This window comes from Sylvia atricapilla, chromosome 5 (genome assembly GCF_009819655.1).
Source record: "Sylvia atricapilla isolate bSylAtr1 chromosome 5, bSylAtr1.pri, whole genome shotgun sequence".
Taxonomy (NCBI): domain Eukaryota; kingdom Metazoa; phylum Chordata; class Aves; order Passeriformes; family Sylviidae; genus Sylvia; species Sylvia atricapilla.
The window spans coordinates 57,787,129-57,808,143 of NC_089144.1; the positions used below are offsets into that span (position 1 = coordinate 57,787,129).

The 21,015-nt window shown below is 38.5% G+C and overlaps 1 protein-coding gene across 1 annotated transcript in view; it reads right to left on the reverse strand.

The window, feature by feature from the left end:
* The window catches only part of MPPED1 (metallophosphoesterase domain containing 1), a 60,036-nt gene that overhangs the window by 26,081 nt on the left and 12,940 nt on the right, over positions 1-21,015 (reverse strand). The window contains exons 2-4 of the mRNA XM_066319597.1: positions 20,544-20,806; positions 15,383-15,568; positions 2,492-2,713 (exon numbers count right to left, since the gene is read on the reverse strand). Coding sequence (XP_066175694.1) covers positions 2,492-2,713; positions 15,383-15,568; positions 20,544-20,695 — 560 coding nt within the window. The 5' untranslated portion in view covers positions 20,696-20,806. The remainder of the gene's footprint in view (positions 1-2,491; positions 2,714-15,382; positions 15,569-20,543; positions 20,807-21,015) is intronic.

Consider the following 21,015-nt stretch of genomic DNA (forward strand, 5'->3'; position numbering starts at 1 on the left):
AAGTGGAAAGTCTAGGTGCATATTTTCAAAGCAGAAAAAGAGAACTCTTTTAGGATACTACACAAGGAAATGGATGAAATTTAACTTTCTTATGGATCTGAGACCTTAAAGAACTTTAAATTTTGAAGTCTTTTCTATGTTCATAAATATTTTCTAATGGGAGGTCTTGACTATGTTCATAAATATTTCCTGATAGACTAGCTTGATAATGCTAGGTAAAAAAAAAAAAAAAAAAAAAAAAAAAAAAAAAAAAAAAAAAAAAAAAAAAAAAAGATTCACCATGTAATGTTCAGCAAATTTCTGTAGCTTTTTAGAGATTACATTACTGTGATGTAGAAGGAAACTGAGATTGATTTCCCAGAGAGGCTATGACAAACTTCTTCTTTTAGGACAAATGAAGTATAGCAACAGAAAAGCCAAAGAACAGTGGTGCTCCCTATGCACAGGAGTGTACTACAGCCTGAAATCCAGCAGCAGCCAGTCAAACCCCCACAAAAGAGCTGTTTGTCTGCCCAAGCTTTCTGACTGTTGGGCTGGCTGATGGGACTCCACAACTTCTGCATCTGCTGCCCTGACATATTAATGAAGGGTTGTTATTGCTACTGTTGATGTTTCCACTGGACATGTCATCAATTGGCCTGGAAACTTGCTGAACAGAGTAAAAAAAAACCAATTTGGGTGGAAGACTTTCTTCAAGACTCTCTCCCAGATGGAAAAAGCAAATGTCTTCAGGAGACTTCACAACACTCAACTTCCTGGACCAAAACGGGGTAGGAGATGAGTTAGCTGCACTGTGAAACACAGAGTGTGGAAGTGTAGCTATAACCTGGAACTGCAGAAAAGATGGAAAGCATTCTTTTTGCTTGAAGGATAGGTCATGGCAGATAGCTCAGGCAACTTGTGCAGAGTGACAGGATCTGCACACAAAGATAATGTGGTAGACCTGATTTTACAGAAACATTATTGATGGGTTAGTGGGTGGACAAAAGGTTTTCTCAACAGATTTTTATGGATCTAATGATGCACAGAAAGCTTAAATGGATCTCTAGCCTTTACATAGTACTACTTTATAGATAGTGCTTTGCTTTAATTTAATTTCCCTAGACGTCCATGTGACTTTTGGTACTTCACTGCCTGGAAAATTATTACTGACACTGAAATATAGTGCCTGGTTACAAACTGCAATGAAGATATGAGGTTGCCAGACATATTGTAAACAGAGCATAATTACAGTATTTACAGCTGAACATCAAAATGGGAAAAGATGCCAAGTGGCATTTCTGAGAAGTTAATATTGGGACTGATACCATCTAACATCTTCCCAAATAATTTGGAAAATTAAGTAAACTGCACATTGACTGCATACACGGTACACGCAAGAGGAAGATGAATTACAACACAGCAGGTTGGCAGGTTGAAAAAAAACCCAGAAAGATCTGGAGGTCTGAGAGGGAGAAAGAAAAGGGTGCATTTAAGAAGGAAACTAATCTAGACAAATGTAGAACAATAAGCTCAGTCAAAATTAACACCTATCTCGAGTAACCAAATGGGGAAAAGCAAATTTTCATTAAAAAAGAAAAAATTCAAGAGATTTCACAGTTTATTCATGCTGAAAATTCACATCAAGATATATGCATCAGGTTTGACAACTTGTTTGCTACATTTCAGCCTGATGTGATGTTAAAAGGAAGAATAATAAATTCCTTTAAAACCCTGTCTTTTAAAATACATTTTTACTTATTTCAAACATAAACCAAATGCTGACAGAAGACCCAACTTATAGTCCCATCAGCAGAAATAATAAACAGCAGTGTGACATTAGTAAGAGACACAGAAGCAGCACATACAAGGAAATCAGGAGCTAAAGTCCATCTGTGTCCAATACTGTCAAGGGCTTCTAAGTGTTCACTATGCAGTGGAGCAAAATCCATGAAATATTAAGCTGCCACTGAGTTGTTGACTTTAGAAGCTCAGCTAGACCTTGGGGAAAGCTATTACTTTATAAAAGAAAATAAGATTCTGAGGGATATGCAATGAAAAACCTTCAGAGCTGCTGAAACAAGCTCATTGAGTTAAACGACTACTGTATACACTAACGAACTTCCAATATTATCTGTAGGATGGAAACTGTCAAAAGAATGTGGCCTTGCAATAAAATTAACCTGTAGTTAAATAAACTCACCAAGGATAGAAAACATACTTTATGACACAAAAGCCCCCTGCATGGACTGTTAAACAACTGCTCCTGGCTGAGAGTTTAAAGAGCACACCATGTTTTTCCCCATCATTATTTGGTTAACCATACCCACAGTACAGTACATTATTTTGTCACAGGAATGATTCATTACAAGAAAATACAAAAACTTTATCAAAATGAGTGTTACTTGTCTTCCTAACACAGCAATCCAAATACAGCTGATGCAGACAAAATGGCTGATGTGATAGAAATCAACAATATTTTTTTAATATATATGCTTAAAAACCTGCTTACCAAGGGGAGCCATATATTCTGAATCCCCTCACCGTCACTTCAGAGTCTTGAAGATAGATGCAGTTTGTTAGAAGAGACTGTACATTTTCATAGCTCTCTGGCTTCAGCTTAGAAACAGAGGGGAAATAGTAAAAGTCCTGCTTGATTAAGTCAGCCATGAATTCCTGGTCAAAGGTCAATTCATGATTTCCTGCTATCACAATCTTGTATTCATAGGGCAGGCTACCTAAAACAGTGAAAAACAAACAAGTTACTTGTTTTATGGAAAATTTGATAAAAGCAAACAGATAGACAAAGTGTTATCGATTCCTGTAATATGCTCACATATCTGAAACAATCGAGCCTGCTCCTACTACATGTTATTGTAAATCCTGCTGATTTCAGGTAAATGACATTACTGTCTTTTTCATGGCACACTATGATTTAGCATGCTTAGCATTAATGTGTTGAAATTACTTTCAACTCATCAACCTTAAAAACCAGTCTGCAGACTTCTGCTCTACTATTTACTTCTAGTTAATTGCCATTTGTGCTGCAAGTATCATTTACTGTGACAGTGATGATAACTCTTTGACAGAAATTAGGGTTCAAAGAAGATCAGCCGTAATGCTTCATAAAATCATGTCAGCTCTCTTCTCCCAGAGCTGAGGTCTTTGTCAGCCTGTACTGACGAGGTCTAACATTCAGACCTTGGGTCAGCCAGAGGGGTCTTTGCTCTGACATTAATACCAAGCCTTCAAGCAAGGCATGGAATTCAGTTTGGCTGTCAAAAATCCACATCCCACAGTGAAATATCACTGTTTGCCTCTATCCTATGGTTTTTTTCCTGCTCCATTTTCTCAGTGACTCCCTTAGCTCCGTGGACTATAATTTAAAGTGACTCATGTTCAAGAATATTTTACAACCCGTATTTAGTGAAAAACCTTAGAACAACCTCCTGATGAAGGCAAGAATATATATGCCCACACACGTGGGCTCTTCCTGAAAGCAGCACTGAAACAGAAACTTTCCACCTGACTCTGCATTTGGTTATTCACTGGATTCTGCTCCTGAGAGCTGGCATTGCCTGTCTCAAAGAGCTCAGCACAAATCTCCTAAGCACATCTGGGAGGAAACAAAGACAGAAACTGTGCAAAGCTGCATTCATTAGCTTTATTTCTGCACGGTTAATTTATATCAGGATGAAGACAGTCAGAAGAGGAGACTGGGACCAGAAAGAAATATTTTATTGAAAATTAAACCCACCTTGCATATCAGCAATTTTGTGGGGTTTTAATTTTAGAAATGCGTTGTTGGTAACATAAAAATCCCTAGCGATGGTCCAAGCTTAACCTGGAGGCGTGCTATTTAGAGAATGCAAAAAAACAGTTAATATGCAATGGCAGAAGTTGGCATGAGTAGGACTTCAGAATAAAATGCAATAGTGTGATTCAGAGTTATGAAAACAGTTATGAAAACAGGAGACAGAAGAGTGCTAGTTTAAGGGAGGTGACACAGGGCTGAACTTAGCCAAATGAAGATGTGGGTGATTCTGAAGTACAAGTTCCAAACCTTTGTAACACCTGTATGAGGAAAGCTGATAGTGCAGATTCCAGTCTTTCCTATGGACACAACTACATATGTGTCTTTAGAATATTTAACAAAAACCTCTTTCAGATATTTATAATTACATGTTAAATGTTCAAGACTCAATAATTTACCTGAAAGGCTTCTCCGTTTTGCTTCTGAAACACTTAGCATTTAGAAGATGTGTACTCCACTTGTATAAGCTTTACAGATGTGTGCACAGATACATACATAGGTTAAAAATGTCATTTACATGCTGCAGTACGTATAGGCACCTTCAGGCCTCAAAGGAATAAAGAAATCCTGTATCCCACAATATTGTTACCATTTCTGTTGTGTTTGGTAAATCTTTTCCAGCTCATCTGATCCATCCATCTAGCAGCCAAGAACCTGTATGAGCTGGTTATAGTTGTTGCTTCCACTAATGTATTTATGTCATGTTGCTGTCTGTGGGTGTTACTTAGGCAAATTAGCAAATTACTCTAAATGTACAGTTACATTTATTATACTGGCGGCCAGAAGCTCTGCTGTAGTTACAGGTCTGTCAGCTTTTCAATTAACAACTGTGTTTTTGATGAGCATGCAGCTCAGTTGTTTGGTTTTTTCTTTCAGTCCACACCGGGCTTTGGTAAAACTATTTAATTCTCTTTGTCTCCTTAACTATACTTTTTACCCTTTAAATCTTAATTTTTTTTACTAACAGGGTATTTTCTGCTGCTTGTTCATAGATTTACCAATATTTTGTTCAAACCTTGTTCCTTGGAAGACTTTGGAATGTTCTTTGTTTTTTACTCCTAGTCCTCTCGAAGTAACAGGTCGAGTTTAGGTATAAATCCTTGAAATCTCATTCATGCCTAGGCACTGCTGTTGTGAAGTTATGTGTAAGGAACAGATTTCTGCACAATTTGTAGCCCTGACTTCCTTGGCCAAGAGCAGGACATCCCCAAGAGCACATAATCTAAGAGCTGTTGTATGGCTGTGTTCCTATGCACAACCCTAGAAGAAACACTTTTCCATTTTTTGTCCCAACAGCTCTTGATCACAGATAATTCAAACACTTCCAGGTTCATCAGTTATTCCCACAACCAAACCCAGGATGGAATAACTTCACTCAAAAATACTCTGCAGTGAGCTTTGTGGCCATGGCACCCTGGTTGTGCTAATCACCAGTGAAACCAGCTGATCAAAGGGAGTGATCTTTCTCCTCCGTGTAGCAGCTTGTGAGACCTCCTCTGGAGCATGCGGTCCCATCCTGGGCTCTTCAGTGACAGGAAAATTACTGAGAAACTGAGGCAGATCCATCAGAGGTCTGCCAAGGTGGTTGAGATGAGGGGAGAGTCTGAGATTTGAGGCTCTTCACACCCAGAGAAGATGCAGGGCAGACTTTGCTGCTGGTCTGCCACCACCTGAGTTCAGGAAAAACACAAGAGCTAGTCCTTCTCAGAGGTGCACGACAAACAGCAACAGGCACAAGTGGGAACATGCTGCAAGGAAAGAATTTTACCATGAGGATGGTAAAAAAATGAAAGAGATGCTCTGAGCTGCTGAGAAATCTCCTCCCCAAGTGCCCTTGACGGCACTCTAAGTTCACCAGGCCGAGGTTCTGGTCTCTAACTACGCCTACTTTTAGGAGGAGGTTGGACTCAATGTCCTCCAGAGGTCCCCTCCATTGTCCCTGATTCTCTAGGTTCCTGTCAATCCACATGGGAAAACAAACCAGAAGTTTAGAGATTGCAATGCTAAAACAAATCCAAACCTCATTTTGTGTCGTGACTGTAATGGAACAAATCAATGGCAGACAGGCAATTTAACAGGACTAGAGAGTATGTTCCATTAACTCTGGGGTAAGTTTCTCATACTATCCATCCAGCAGATGAGTAGGACTAAATCCCCAACTGATAGCCAATTAACATTTGATGCTAACATATGGCTTTGCTGGTGGGCAGGTAGCAAACTTGGTATTAATACAGAAGCTCTGTGTATACGATGATATTAAAGAAAAATTATGTCTGTCACAGGAATTCTGCACACATATCCAGGACAAAATTAATTCCCCAGAAAAAAGTAAGGCAGGAAGCATGTAAGAAACAGATCTGCCCTTCAGGAGTGCCAAGAAACACATGCAAGAACATATGCTATGGGAGTCAAAGATGTACTTTCAAACAAAGAAAATAAAAAAAAACACCAAAAAAAGAAGAAGAAAAGTAATGAAATTGGGGGAAGTTAATTTTTTTTTTGTCTGATCTCTTCTTTTGACCAGCCAAAACAAGGCAAGTGTTTTTTGTCCAAAGTCCAGGGATCCTTCTGTTCTTGGCACCTGAGAAGATTCTGCTAAAATTTCCTTTTAATCTGGACATAAGCTGCAACTAGAATTGGTTGGAAAAATTTTAGCTAAATATTTTTCTGTATTAAAATACCACTTGGATGGAATAGGATATATTTAGAAATCTGCAGTCTTTCTGACATCACCAAGGGAAAAAAAAAGGTAAAATGTCCATTTAAAATATTTTGGGGTGAATAAAAACTTCATTCTAGGCAAAATTTCACTTCTTTTTTCCTGAAGTAAGTGTTGGGGTTTTTTCCTCTCATGATGTTTACCTTGCAGGAAACTAAAATGATTTTCCTCCATAATCAACTTCTCTCCACTTCATCCTATTTGGATTTTGAATGAAATATTTATAAATCAAAATCCTGTTAGAAACACACTGACTCATGTTCATCCCTGGTTTCAGAGCTTTCTCTTTCAGGCCACATTCAACTTTTGCCTTCTGCCACTTTGGAATGGGGCTCCAAGCCACCATCCACTCTGTCAACCTCTGTCTTAATGTGGGATAAGAGATTTTTCCCATCCTTTTCCTTCTTCTAGGCTACATGGCTCTTTGTCTTTCCTGCCTTATTGTCCCCTTTCCATTTTGTAATCTCCCCCTATATGCAGTAAAATGCTGGAAGCACATTATCTTGCCCTTAATTTAGCAGTTTTAGCAAGCAATATCTTTTTTCTTAGGGAAGACATAGATCTTGTAGAAGTACAATGCTTTAAATTTCCGTCTGCTTGTCACTCCATATCTGTCTGAAACTGCCCAACAGATTGAAAAGCCATTTACTATATAAAGACTTCACAGGTAATTATGTTCCCTTGAATTTCCTGAAGGTATTTAAGGCAAGTATTGCCCAATCTGAAGCAGAGGTTTCAAAGGAATGAGGCAACTTGGAACCCACAGCAGGTCTACAAGACAAGATCCAAGAAGTCAGGCAGCACCGTCTCTGCTCCTGGAACAACCCATCACACAAAAAAATTGGCCCTAAATTTCCGACATCAATATAATTCCTTATTATTTGAGATTATTTAACTATCAACAGGCTCAAGATATCACATTTGATTCATATATAGCCGGATGTGTTATCATCTTACAGACTTCTTCATTTGTGGAGTTTTTGTCCGTTTACAGCAAACCTTCCTCAGAAAGTTTCTTAGCCTTCATTTGTTCAGTGTAAGAATGTGACAGCAGTTCTGGTAATATAATATGTATAGGAATATATACATTCTTTAGCTAGGAACATCTTTGTTTATTCCTTTCATTACTGCAGATTACTAATTAAGAAAATCAACCAAACATCTAATTTTTGCATGTTTATGCACCAATTACAGAATTATTGCGGCAATTTTTAACTTCCAAACTCCAGTAGGTTCTTTTTATGGTGAACATAATTTTCACAAAATAACTTGAAGTGCTGGGGAACCATTACTTGAACTACAGGCTGCATAATGCAGCCTGCTGAGCAACATTGTCTGTTCGCTATTTCTCTGCAGCTGAACTTGTTCAAAGTGGAATTTTGTGTGCTTAAGGGTTCACCCTGTTCTATCAGCAACCCAGTAAACCAGATCAACACTGCACATAATCCTAGTGCAAACTCATGGTGTCCATACTCCTGCTCCCCTTGTACCAAGTGAGGCATCTTTATCAACCTTGGACCTCCTCTGAAGCTCGCAGTTGTCATCAGCTCCCAACTTTGCCAAGCTAAATGCAAACTTGTACAGGCAGATGTGCTTTGTTTCTCTCCTGGTATTTCATGCTGAGCAGAATTTTTAGTATTCATTAAAAGAAGTGACAATCGTGTAAGTGCCCACTTAGTGCTTCTTACCTCTCATTTCAACCTTTTAGAATACAGCAGTAAGTGATACAGTGGAAAGACTGCATAACTGTCTCAGATTGCTTTTTAGCATCTTTTTGACAGTTTTGTGTTTAAACACTGGGGCTGATGTCTGGGAAATCCACATTAACATACTTTTTGTATGGTGTATAATCTGGAATAATACTGTAAATGAACACTCCCTCTGAAGTCATCTGTAACCTTCCAGCTCTAGCCATTCTTGCATTGAAAAAGCCAGTAATTATACCAAACACTAAAACAGCAAACACATAAAACACTGCTCACGTTGATAAAACAGGATTCCTTAAAATAGACGAAGGCAAATCAAACTAAAAAAACACCTGACAATAATCCAGCTTAGGCTCTTTGATATACTTTGCTTTATACACACCCACACACATATAATAATTGGTCAAAATTACCTCTAAAGGAAAAGTGGCTTCCTTTTATCCCAGTTTATTTAATTACCCTGTAATTATGCAGAACCAGCTCAATGCATAACTAGGCCATTAGAGTAGCTGCAAAGAGTCAAGACAAAAGGTTATGTGGATCTGCACCTTCTGTTCACCTGTGGTCTGTAAGAGATGCCTACAAAATTGCACAACTGCAATGCCTGCCTGGACTGAACCTTTGATGTGTCTCCTCAGCTTATGGCACTTGATGGCTCGAAAGTCACCAACTACGTAAGCCACACTCCATTTTCATAAGTAGTTTTTTTGGGGTTTTTTACTTCCTGAGATAGTTATAGATAAATTTTCTGAGGAGATATAATTCCTACTACATCTTTTCTGCCCCCTGAAATATTCTAGTTTTGGTTACAACTTGTATCTGGGGAACACGAAAGGGAAGGAGCTGGGAAAACTGAGTTAAAAAGTAACAATTAAAAAACGTTTTACACTTCCTACATGGATCTCTGTGCACACTGATACCGATTCCTATTCAGATCTTCAGATCCCACGGAGGTGCTTTCAGCATCTCCCACTTGTCACCTTCTGGAAGAGAAGACTACAAAGAGCCGTGTGTCATGTCAGCGTACGAGGTGCACAGCACTAATAACCGTGTTTAATGTTTGTGTACAGTGCTGCACAATAGGTGTTCAAAGTGCTGTGCTGAGAATAATTAATCCTCCAACACATTCATGTGGTAGGTGGATCAAGCATCATTTTCACAATTTCACAAGGGGGAACAATAAAGAGGCTGTCAAATCTGAAGATGACTAACTAGAATTTGGTTGCCTGTCTTCCTCAGAGTCTTTCAAATATCTCTGCCAGAGGCATGACAGTTCACAGACTCACATCCCAGATCTTTCCAGTTCCATGGTTGTTCTCTTCACTTCTGGGCCACACTGCCTTCTAAAGTTACCTGTCTGCTAGTCTGGGATAAGAGTGGGTATTTTTATTCACTTGCTCATCTGGAGGGTCAGGGATCTCAGTATTTGTGAAACCTCAGACTCAGAGTCTGGCTACTTTGCGATGCATTAGTGGAAAGAGACAAGCTCAGTATTAGTACAGAGTACAAGAAATTCCCCAGAAGTACATGTGTTTGGAAAGAGGAAAAGAAGAAACAATGCTTTAGCTCCCATCATCTCTACAGTTTCTGACCACTGGCACAGGAGCTGTACGTTGCTTTGGATCATCTTTGCAACACAGGGATGCAGCCTAAATATTCCTGAGACTCACAGAAGCCAGCTGAATATTCTGAAGTTCCTAGGACATCCCACCTCCCCAGAACTGGAGAAATACTGGGAGAGTGTGCTGCAGTGCACTTTTCTGTGTTGAGAAATGTTGAGAATGTTTCATCCATTCTTTCTTGGATGAATAAATGCATCCAAGCCACCATACATTTAAGAACACCAGTAAAAGCAACACTTTTTTTAGTATGCCCAGTATTTTAAAATTGAACGTCTGTTCTAAATCCCTATACAGCTCAATGTTTTTCACTGCATTTCCAAAGCCATTCTTTTGTAAATAGATAATTAGTGCTTAAATACTTCTTTCAAGGGGTTTCTACATTAACATAAAAATAGTGTAATTACTGATGGTCAAAATGGCATGACTACAATATATAAATTCTAAATCCTTTTGCTGCTCTGAAGCTGACTTTTTCATCTTCAACATGATTTTAATCTGTTTTAAATGTATTACTGAACTTAAAAATAAACCTGTTAAAAGAGGAAGAAAAAGAATTACCATCATTTTGCAAAGCTGCGCTGTAAAGTAAAAGTAAAGCTAAGCCCCGTGACCACAAGTTCTTCTGAAGATCTTTCATCAAGAACTTTAAAAAGCAGAGATGATATTTATCGACAAATCTCTGGTTCTGTCTACTGAATGTAATACTACAGGATTAGATCAAATACAATCTAATTCTAGAAACAGGTAATTCTGGTAATGCTAGTTACTACGGTTGGTAGACATTTTCACTCTAAAATATTTTGTAGTCTGAAATAAAAATCTTATCCTTTGTTCTGAATTTGCCTAAGTCAATTTCTGAAGTGCATGTCAAATAATGTAATCCTATTTTTTTATCTGTGTTTGTGTGTGTACAACATGCATGTAATAATATTTTCAGGAAAATACTCTGAAGAGTAATTATTGTTTTCCATTACAACTCCAAGACATCTTCTGTTTTTTTATTTCCAATTTACCTTGAACTTGAAACTCAAATAGAAAGTCTGTCTTAGAAATTGGAACATGTCAAGCAAACACACTGAAACAATATATATTAGAAAAAGTGTTAGTTTAAGTAATCTTCCCAATCCATGCATGGAAGAGAATTCTCAGAGAAAAGATGGAAGTACGTGTTGCAGCTTACACCACAGATCAGCTATTTAGTTAAATTTCCAGGAAAGTAACCCACGAGCTCAAAGTGACAGTGGGTCCTGGAGCATACACAATTTGGAAATTATATTACAGGCTTGAGCAAAGGGAATTACATAAGCAACTGAACCAAGCAGGCAATTTGCAGTGCCAACTATATGGGAGATAAAAAATAGAGATGGTTTTGGAGTCAGTATTTGACAAGTGTACTAAGGCAGGACATGTGTCTCTGTATTTGTCCTACAATACATTTGATTGATATGCAGGTAGGGAAGAAGGGAATAAAAAACAAAACCTAAAATAATGAAAAAGGTGCAGAATATTTTTGTTCTGTTTGAAGTGTTATCATTAAAGTCTCCTGAACCGAATGCTGGAAAATTTGCACATGTTCAAAGTCATGTTGTGCATTCTTATAAATCATCAGAAAAGTTCCACTGGATTCTTGGCCTTCACTTCAGTCCTACCATAAAACATACCATGTGCTTCATCTTTTTCTGATTCTCCAAAAGCAAATTTTTAAATTTGAAAGAAAAATCCAGTAACAGAACAAACTAGATAAAAAAAGGAAAAAGTTGAGATATGATAACAGGAAAAGGGGCAGTTCAGAAGAAAAAGGAAGGGAGGGCAGTGAGCAGGTTGACATGATTTTTATGCTTTGTAACCTGACTATTTATCCCCTTTTCTCTTAATTTTCTAAGTTATCCTGAAAAATGTCAGCAAAATAGGAATCTCACTTGCAAAAGTGCATAATGATATGTCATGACTGCGCAATAAGAGGACAGATGAAACTGAACATAATTTTGTGCAGAATAATTTTTAAAAATTTTGAAAAAAATGCACAAAATACAGATGCAGTGATGGGTTCTGAACTAGGTATTAGCATTTAGGAAAGACTTCATGGAATTGTATTAGGAAGTTTTATGACAATGCCATCCCATTGTTCTGTAAAAACAGAATAATCCACAACACAAGAAAGTAAAAGAGAATTAGGAAATTTCATTGTGTCAGGGAATCTGTAATGTTCTCAGAACATGTGCAGTTCTGGTCTCATTCTTTTTAAAAGGATGTGGAACAAAGAGGTACAAAGAGTGACACAGATGATCAAAGGTATTCAAGGACTTCTGAACAATTTTCAGCCTGAAAAATATGTTAAGGGCAGATACAGAAAGACACTAAAAGTTCTTAAGCAGAATAAAGAATGATAAATATTTCACTTGCCTCTTCCAGTATTAGGAAATAACAAATTAAACTAGTAGGTGACAGATTCAGAATAAGCACAGTTCATCTCATCATCCCTGTCATGTTCTGGAACTCTGTTGTAAAACTGTTTCGGTGTTCAAACTTTGCACAGACCCAAAAGGCAATTAAAAAACTCCAAAAAGAAAAATTTGTATAGTAAATTAAAAGTTACGCTGGACTAGCTAGCAGAGAAGGATGAGAAAATAAGCACATCCAGTGATCACTAACAGTTTATCTCTTCCACGGTTAGACACCAAGGCAGCCCTAGTGAAACCTCAGTCCTCCTCAAGAAAGGGCTTGGCGAAAAAGATACACGACAGAAAACAACTAATAACCAGAAAGAACAAACTGAAATGAAGTAGAGAGCTTTAGGGGTCACAAGTATAAAACCTGGTGACTAAAGAGCAGCCAAAACAGAGCACCTGGGCTACCAGCCCCAGCCAGTGACAATACTGGGATTGTGAGTGGTGTTTTCAGAGCTGGTAGCAGCCTTTGTGGGAACCCAGGGACAGTCAGAAAAAGAGAACAGATTTTAGGGGATGATTCATCCAGCCGATGTGCCTCTATTAGCACAACACTTGAACATGTGCTTGATAGAACCATAAGGCCCATGGAAGTTAATGATGGTAATGTAAAACAAATTTTCCATCAGACAGGCACAGGAGTTTTATGTAAAGCGCAAAGATAAAATCTGAACTTGCCGAAGGGCAAGTTCATCTGGAAAGATGAAACAGAGAGAGACTAGAGTGGCACAGACCCAAGAGGGAACTGAAAACTGAAAGGTGGGAATCAGTGCTGTGCATAAAGACATGGAGCAGAAGCAGGAGGAGGAATTGCGTCTCGTGCTTGAGGGGAAGCGGAGATCAAGGGAAGGTGTACCAAACCTAGCGTTTATTGCAAGGCATAAACAAAGTCATAATCTAACAACAGCAGGAGACATGGATTAGACAAAGAACAAAATAAGTGGGAAAGCGAGCCCTGTGCATGAAGGAATAAACAGGGAAATCTGGCAGCAGCAAGGAAGAATGTCAGTGGAGGAAAAGTCGGTGCCAGAGTCTGTCAGTAACTTTCTCAAGAAACCAGTAAAATATTAAGGAAGAAGGAGAAGGTTGGATTGGCTGTGGAGTTGCAAAATTATGGAAGGCACTGGAAGCAGCTATCTAGAAAAACCAAAACTGTTGGAGACTAAAGCTTCCACAAAAAAATGGACAGCCAGAAAAACCTTCTGAAATTCCTTCCGAGTGGGAACGCTTTTAACCATTCTGCTATTTACTGCAGATTTTGTGACCTCTCAGTATATTCAAGAGTTGATGAACTGCTCATTTAAAACAATCAAACAAAAACTTTATTCAAAATTTAAGTTAAATCTTCACTTTCAATTGCCAAGGAACTAAACAAAAAACTTCTAACTTGCTAACTTCCAGTATCTCAAAGATGCTCTTGCAAAAATATAACTCCAACCACCAAGATCACCTTTTCCCAAGCGCACGCTGCCATGAAATTGGAAGCATGCCTGAAAAGTCAGAAAATTAAACCTTTTTCTTGGAATAAAAATGATGAAGAGAACATCACAGAAATGCCTTGGGAAATCTCCCTACCATTCTGAGAGGATTTCAGCTTAGAGACATCTTCAGAACACTGTACAGCTGTGACCAGCAGGGAGGCAGATGGAGAACTGGAGACAAAAACTGTGCAGCAAGCAATGTGCACAGCCCCATTCTTGCTCACCAGCAATATCCCAAAGCACTTTTCTTCCCACACCAGCAGATAAATAAAATCAGGATTATTTAGACGGGGTAACCATATGGTTTGAATAATTTGTAAATGCTATTTTCAGCACATTACTATAATACATGGTAGAGACCTACAAAATAGGGTCAAAACTTGCTGTTTTATAACCAACCTGTTCCATTTGGGTGCAGAGACAGAGTTGATGGCTCTATAGCAATTATTTCACATGCTGTTCCTACCTTTAGAGTCATGGAACAAAACAACTGTGGGGCATATTATTGGGTTCTTGAGCTCAAATAAATATTTATCAGCCTTGCTGATAATTATTTACTAGTAAATATTTGTTTAAATTGTGAAGTCCTGACTTTCCTTTTTAAATTCCATTTCAGCCTACATGCATCTGTCTGCTTTGTGCCTCCTAGTGTGGAATGGTGCAATATGTAGGAAAAAAAAAAAAAAAAAGGAAAAAAATGCAAAAATATCATCTACAAGAAAGATAATCAACACAAAGACTTGAAATCTGTTACCGTTAAACTGTGTCCTTTCTCTTTCCACCTGCTTTATTCCCTCTGACCTTTTTTTTATTAATGAAGTCTCAGAATCCAGAAGCCACTTTTATTCTAAATTAAGGTATCTGCAATGCTGCAGGAACAGCACTGATGAGGGTTTTTGTCTGGATACAGTGCATGCTTTCCAATTTTCACTGTCTTTTTTTCTTTTTTTTTTAGCATATACAAAACATTGCAGAAGCACATGTAAATCATCACTCTCTTGCCCAGTGGAACAGAATTTCAGTTAGCAATGCCAAAAGTTGCCTACAGAAGGCATCTACATCTGGTCTGCTACATCCAAGGCAGCAACAACAGGCACACACGGTTTGCTTTGTTCAGAATTCATCTCTGTGGCGCAGCTGAGCCTCAGAAACAAAAAAAAAAAAAAAAAAAAAAAGGAAGACAAACCAACAACAACAAAAAACCACCTATGAGCCCTCTGGGGTTAAACAGAAAAATGTTTTCAGTCACAACAACTTTTTGGGGGAGGCAGCAAACCTGTAACAATGTATGGAAGAGTTTTTATGTAAATCATTAAAGGCTTCCTGATTTCAATTGTCGCTAACACTGAGAAGTTGCTTAACGTACACTTGAGAGTGTGAAGGCAGAACAGATGAATAGTCTCACAAATCCTATTTGCTCAGTTGGAAAAATGCAAAAATATTTGTCGAAACTAAGGAAAAAAAAAATCTGATTCCTGCTCGTTGCCATTGAAATTTAAAAGTCAAATTAATATTCATGATTTCTGAGTGTGTGATGGTTTTTAACTGGGAGGCAGAAGGGGCAGATACAATCAGTAAACAAATACACTGTCGAATCCACACAGAATTCAATACCTACCTAGCCACTCGTTGAATTTTTTTACTTCACTAGGAAGTCCCAGCTCAGTAAAATCACCAGCATGTATTAACACGTCTCCATATGGCATTTGGATGGGATCAGTTCTTGAGTGAGTATCAGAAATACAGACAAATCGTGTATATCCTGGAGGCTTCGGAGCATCATGGGGCACCGGATCAACCCTGTATGAAATGCATCATAACAAGGTTATAAAGTATTTACGAACTTCTTAGTGTCTGCTTTGAAATTTTAACACTACTTTTTACCTTTACGAAAGATTACACAGACTTCTAAATCTGCCTGATGGAAGGATTTATTAAAACAAACCTAACACTAATGGGAGGTGTAAAAATTCTTGATGTTCACATCACAACATTTTCAGTATTTGTTGGGTAGATAGATTAATTTAAAGAGATTAAGGAAAAGAGATTGGACTATGGCAGTAACTCTGACACAAATACTTACAAATAAATCAAAGGCATTGCCAATTTCAAAGGAAAAGTACTATCCCATTTCATTGTTTAAATATGATTACACTGTACACAGGGAAAAGATTTATTTTAGATACATAAATACATTTAGATGCAATTTTTTTTCTAATTATAACTTCTTTTCTGCAAGTTACTCAATTCCAGCAAATTTAATTAACACATTTTGGAGATATGTTTCAGTGTGTTAATGCAAAGCAACATAAAAACTCTCCTAACAGCTGTAAATGTACGTTGAAGCCTGAGTATTGTCAGGACCAAGTGACGACTTTCTGGGCTTAATTACACTAAATGAAATCAGATGCTGTGAAGGGTGAGGCTGCATTGTTCAGAACCCAATCTCTACATTCAAAACTGAAGAAATGAAAAAGTCTGACCCAGTTTGATGAGACTCACTTATAATTTACAAGAGGAAATCAGAGAACACCTCTCTGCTATAGAAGGAATACTTGTTTGCAAATCAACCTTTTTAACCTCAATCCACATTTTGTTCATACACATAGGAGCAAATCTATCTAAATGCAGCTATACTGTATCTGCTACTCCAGTTAGAGAATTCTGGTGGAAAAAAATCAAAAAGCAAGAGATGCAAGAGTTATATTAGTGTCACTAGAAACCAGAGAGATATACAGAATTGTTATGAACTATTTTACTTTTACAACATTGCTTTTGAAAGGACAAATTAAATTAGTTTTGTTCACTGTTGCAGTATACACTACATATTTCTATCCCTTGCTGCTTGGGCTTCAATTCAGGAGCTTACTTTTACATAAACAAACTCAGGGGAAAAAAATTATAGAGATCTCTGCTTTTAATAAAACTACTTCTGTTTACTAGGTAAATTTTCAAAAAGCATTTTATTGCTTAAAAGGCATAAGAATAATCTTTAATCATTCAACCTTTTCTCTGTGTCAAAAAATTCTATTAAATTTATAGGCACATAAACTGAGGTGGTTTTGACAACTTTACAGGATTAGTGAGAGGGTGAGTAACAAATGTAAAACATTGAGATCTTGTTAAATACAGAAAAAGGTCTTAGCATTTTCTACAATGTAACTACAAAACCAGAGAACCAATGAACCAATTATTTTGTATGCATCTTTCCCATGTAGGAAGAAGAAATACTGGGCTTTTTACAGCAAAAATTGGAGAAACAGCCTTTTAGTACAAACACCTTAGGGTTGTCTTGCTGAAGTTCCAGGTTTTGAGCAGAAAGTAACGAAATATGAGCTGAGGAGTTAACCCAGCTGTGATCAAATCCTACCTGATGAACTACATGCCAGGGGTATAGGTAAGCAAGGATGTAGTGGGAACTCCAAAATTTCAGGGGGCAAAGAGTGCAGTGCTTGGACTCCCAGCGCCTGCAAATCCCTCATGTAGGGCACATGGGGCAGGGCAGATGAAGGAAAATAGCTGAGAGGTTAAAAATGCCTCAGTTTTGGAGGAGGAGAGAGCTGCACAGGGGAGGCAGCAGGGGTGCAAATGAATGGGGGTGGTGAATGGCAGGACTTAGACTGGGTGGTGAGGGTTTGCCCTCAGATGGGAGCTGTGTGAAGGATGATGCAGTCAGTTCACAAAATGAACCAGGATGCTTGGATAAAAAGGATGAGGGGCTGCCCTTGGCTATCACTGTAGCTGTTCAAGCTAAAACGATTAAACATCAGTCCAGTAAACTGAATTATCGCTCTCCCTGCCCAACACTTCCCCAAGCGAGTTACAGATGACATTACTGAGACAGCTTTAAATCATGGATACAGCCTTGGCAAACATAAAGATATGGACTGGTCTAAAACATCACTTTTTGACTTTTCACGTTAGAGTAGCCTTTAAAGCAGGTACTACTTCTCCAGAAATCTTTTAAAGCTCAGCACAGCAGCGAGCCAGGTGTTAGGGAGCAGTGCACATTTCACACAGGAAGCAGGGTGGAAAGAACAGCAAGGCTTACCACGGCAACCCCACGCAGCACATAATGCACATGCTTTGAATGGGGATGGGGAAGGTGTGGACAGCATTTTCCTGGTTGCTGAGGTATGTATAACTTTTAAATTCTCTGCAACAGGCCAGAGAATTTTTGTGGGAAAAGGGCATCAATACAAAAAAAACCCACCCCAATAAATGAGATGCAGATTTCTCATGCTGAAGTGATATGCACGCACTGAGACCATATATAGGTAAAAGCATATGTCAAGTTTCGCAAACACATCTAAGTTGTATTACTGGAAATAATTTCTGAAGGCTCAATCCCCATATTCTTGTGTAACGCATTCCCACAGCAGCTGTCACACCAACACCCAATGCACAGCTTGCAGCATGAGCAGAGGAATACAGATCTGCTGATTATTTTTGTGCAAATGCTTTTGTTTTTCTTTAGATCCGTAGGAAAACTTGCAGAGAAACTGAAAAGCGAAGTTGGAACATCTCAGAGCAAAAACACTTCTAGAGGTTAGTTTATACACTAGATTTCAGTACTTCAGGATGGAGTGAGACAGGCACTTTCCAGAAATGACTGATGGACTTGAAAACACTGGCAGAATTTACCATCCCTCTTGTCAGAGGCAACCCAGTCATTTCACAAGCACAGGGATGCCAGACTACGACAGGTCTCGAAAGGGCTGTCAGCGTGTTCTGGGAGCTAAAACATCAAATAAGAAATCCAAACCTGCACAGAAGACCAAGGAAGAGCTGGAAGACTGAATCCGGAAGAAAAAAAGAGCACACAACTCTCTCCCCTGTGGTTGCAGTTTACTGTGAGTTCAGATGTTACAGGTCTGTGTGAAATGTTTATGATTGCCTGCAACATCACTAATGGAGGTTATCTTGAACCATGCACAAAGCCTAACCTCCCTGAAGTTAAGGACAAAACTTGCATGCACAGAAGCAGGGCTGAGATTTCACCCATAACAATCATGTGAATAAAAGGTGCTTTTGTCACCCTTTTTATGTCTACTTTTCCCTTCTTTGTTACTATTCTATTCACTAGTAGGAAGAAAAAGCAATCCTGCTGGTATTCAGAAACATTATTTACTATTTCTGTACAAAGAGAAAGCGTAGGTCAGATTGTGGTACATGTTTCAATTGATTTGGCCTGTTTTTCTATTTGCACAAGCTTCTTCAACAGTATTAATCATTCATGAGAGATTGCTAAACTCTTCTGTGGAACTATTTTCTAAGGATAGCTTAGGATTTTCACCTCCTTCCTTGAGTGCTGGGTTTCTATCATGTAGTTGACTGCCTAAGCCTCCAGTACCATGATTTCTTACTGGTTAGAAGTTTAAACAGCATACTGTTGAGAATCAAGTGAATACTAATAAATAACTTATTTTCAGCCCAATAAAAAACATTCAGCTTTTAAGACCAGGAAACAAATTCCTGAGTGTCCAGGAGCTGTCTGAATATTCACAAGGAATACCTAAGCCTCAACAAATCAGGCAACCTGCATTTGGCATTTTCATTTGTAAAAGCGTTTCTGAATCCACATTTGTTTGTTTGTACTTTTTTATCATTTACCAGCTCTATAAACAAAAGATGTTTCCCAGTGCTAACACTCAACTCATTTTACTGTTTTCATTTCAGTAGGATTTAAAAAACCCCAACACAGACCATAATATACTGCCCCCAAGAACTGAGTGTTTGCTCACCATCTAGATATACCTGTTAGTCATCAGATTTTTTTAATATAATCTAAAGTATGCCAAAGAAGCATTCACTAAATAGGTACACAGCGTTCGACCAGTCACAGGTGCTGAGGTTTTTAACTGCAGGAATCATGACCAATGTTTTTAAGTTATCAAATAATTTTAAATACCAAAAATGTAAACTAGGTGACTATTTGTTCAGTCTTCCTAAAGGAAAAGGGTTCCCTTTAAAAAATTAAAACCAGCCATCTGATCTCAAGATAAGGCTGCTTCCCTCTTTAATAAACACAATAAAATGGTGCAGACATTTTTATTCTCTATAAAAATATTTTACAGTAGAATTTTATACTTAATTTATTTGTAATAGCTTTACTGTTTTGCTCTTCCTTCTGGCTTTAAACTTTATGGCAGGTTTCATTTCGTAATTATAATTCTCGACTTTACGTTAGAAGTAAATCATCTAGAGCAGTTAATTTTACTGATGTTGTCATTATATAAGAGTTCAGAAACAAACACATTATTTTAATTACTCTTTAAGCACTTGGCATTTTCAGAAAGTAAGTTGTCGGATGGGTGCCCACAGTATTTTATGTATTGATATGATTTTTTTCCAGTATGCAGCTGTAATATAAACAACCAAACAGAATATGTGCTGTACAGATCTAGGCTTGGTATTTTCAGCAGCCGTGTACATCAATATGCAAGTGCACAAAGCAAACAAACATTAAGATTGCAGAAAGTATTATCCTTGTAGCATCCTGTGTTTTATTGTCACCGCTTGTTTTTTATTTCTTTTTTTTAATACGTAAGTACTATGTATTACACTTACACCAGTGAGGAAATCTTTCTCCCATCTTTTTAACAAAGCACTTTTCAAATGGACTGATTTCTTGTCATCATAGTAAATATTATTAGAAAGGCAGCAAAACAGTGTTCTTTGAATTCTTTCCGACTGGTCCATCAAATACCACATCGACAAGGCAATAACCATTCCGAAGGCTGTGCCGGAGCAATAACAGTACTATAATACTTACATTTGCACATGTGGGGGCTGGAAACGTCCCTGGTTAATGTTGTAGAACGTGAAAGCCTGTGTGGGGTTGGAGCTGTACTCATCCACCTCGATGATGAGCCGGCTGTGCTGGTGCCTCCTGGCTGCCATGATGTGGGACTGGGCGAAGGCCATGTCTGCGCGCGGGCGCGGCGCCCTCAGGCCACCATCCCTGCTATCTTCCTGCCACGGGGGCCAGCACCATGGCAGCCCCCGGCCCAGCCAGCACGCTCCCCTTCCAAACACCTGCAGCAGACGGGAGAGAGGCAGCGTGACTGTGGGACACTCAGTCTGCTGGGAATTCGCTCTATTGAATGCGAGGTGAAGGCGGAGGGAGGAAGACAGACTGCTCAAAGTACACATCGCAAACCTCCCCAGCTCAGCAACCTGACACACAGCCTCAGTTAGGGGTGGGAAGCATGGAGTGGAAGTAAACTTGCTACAGAACATAGCTT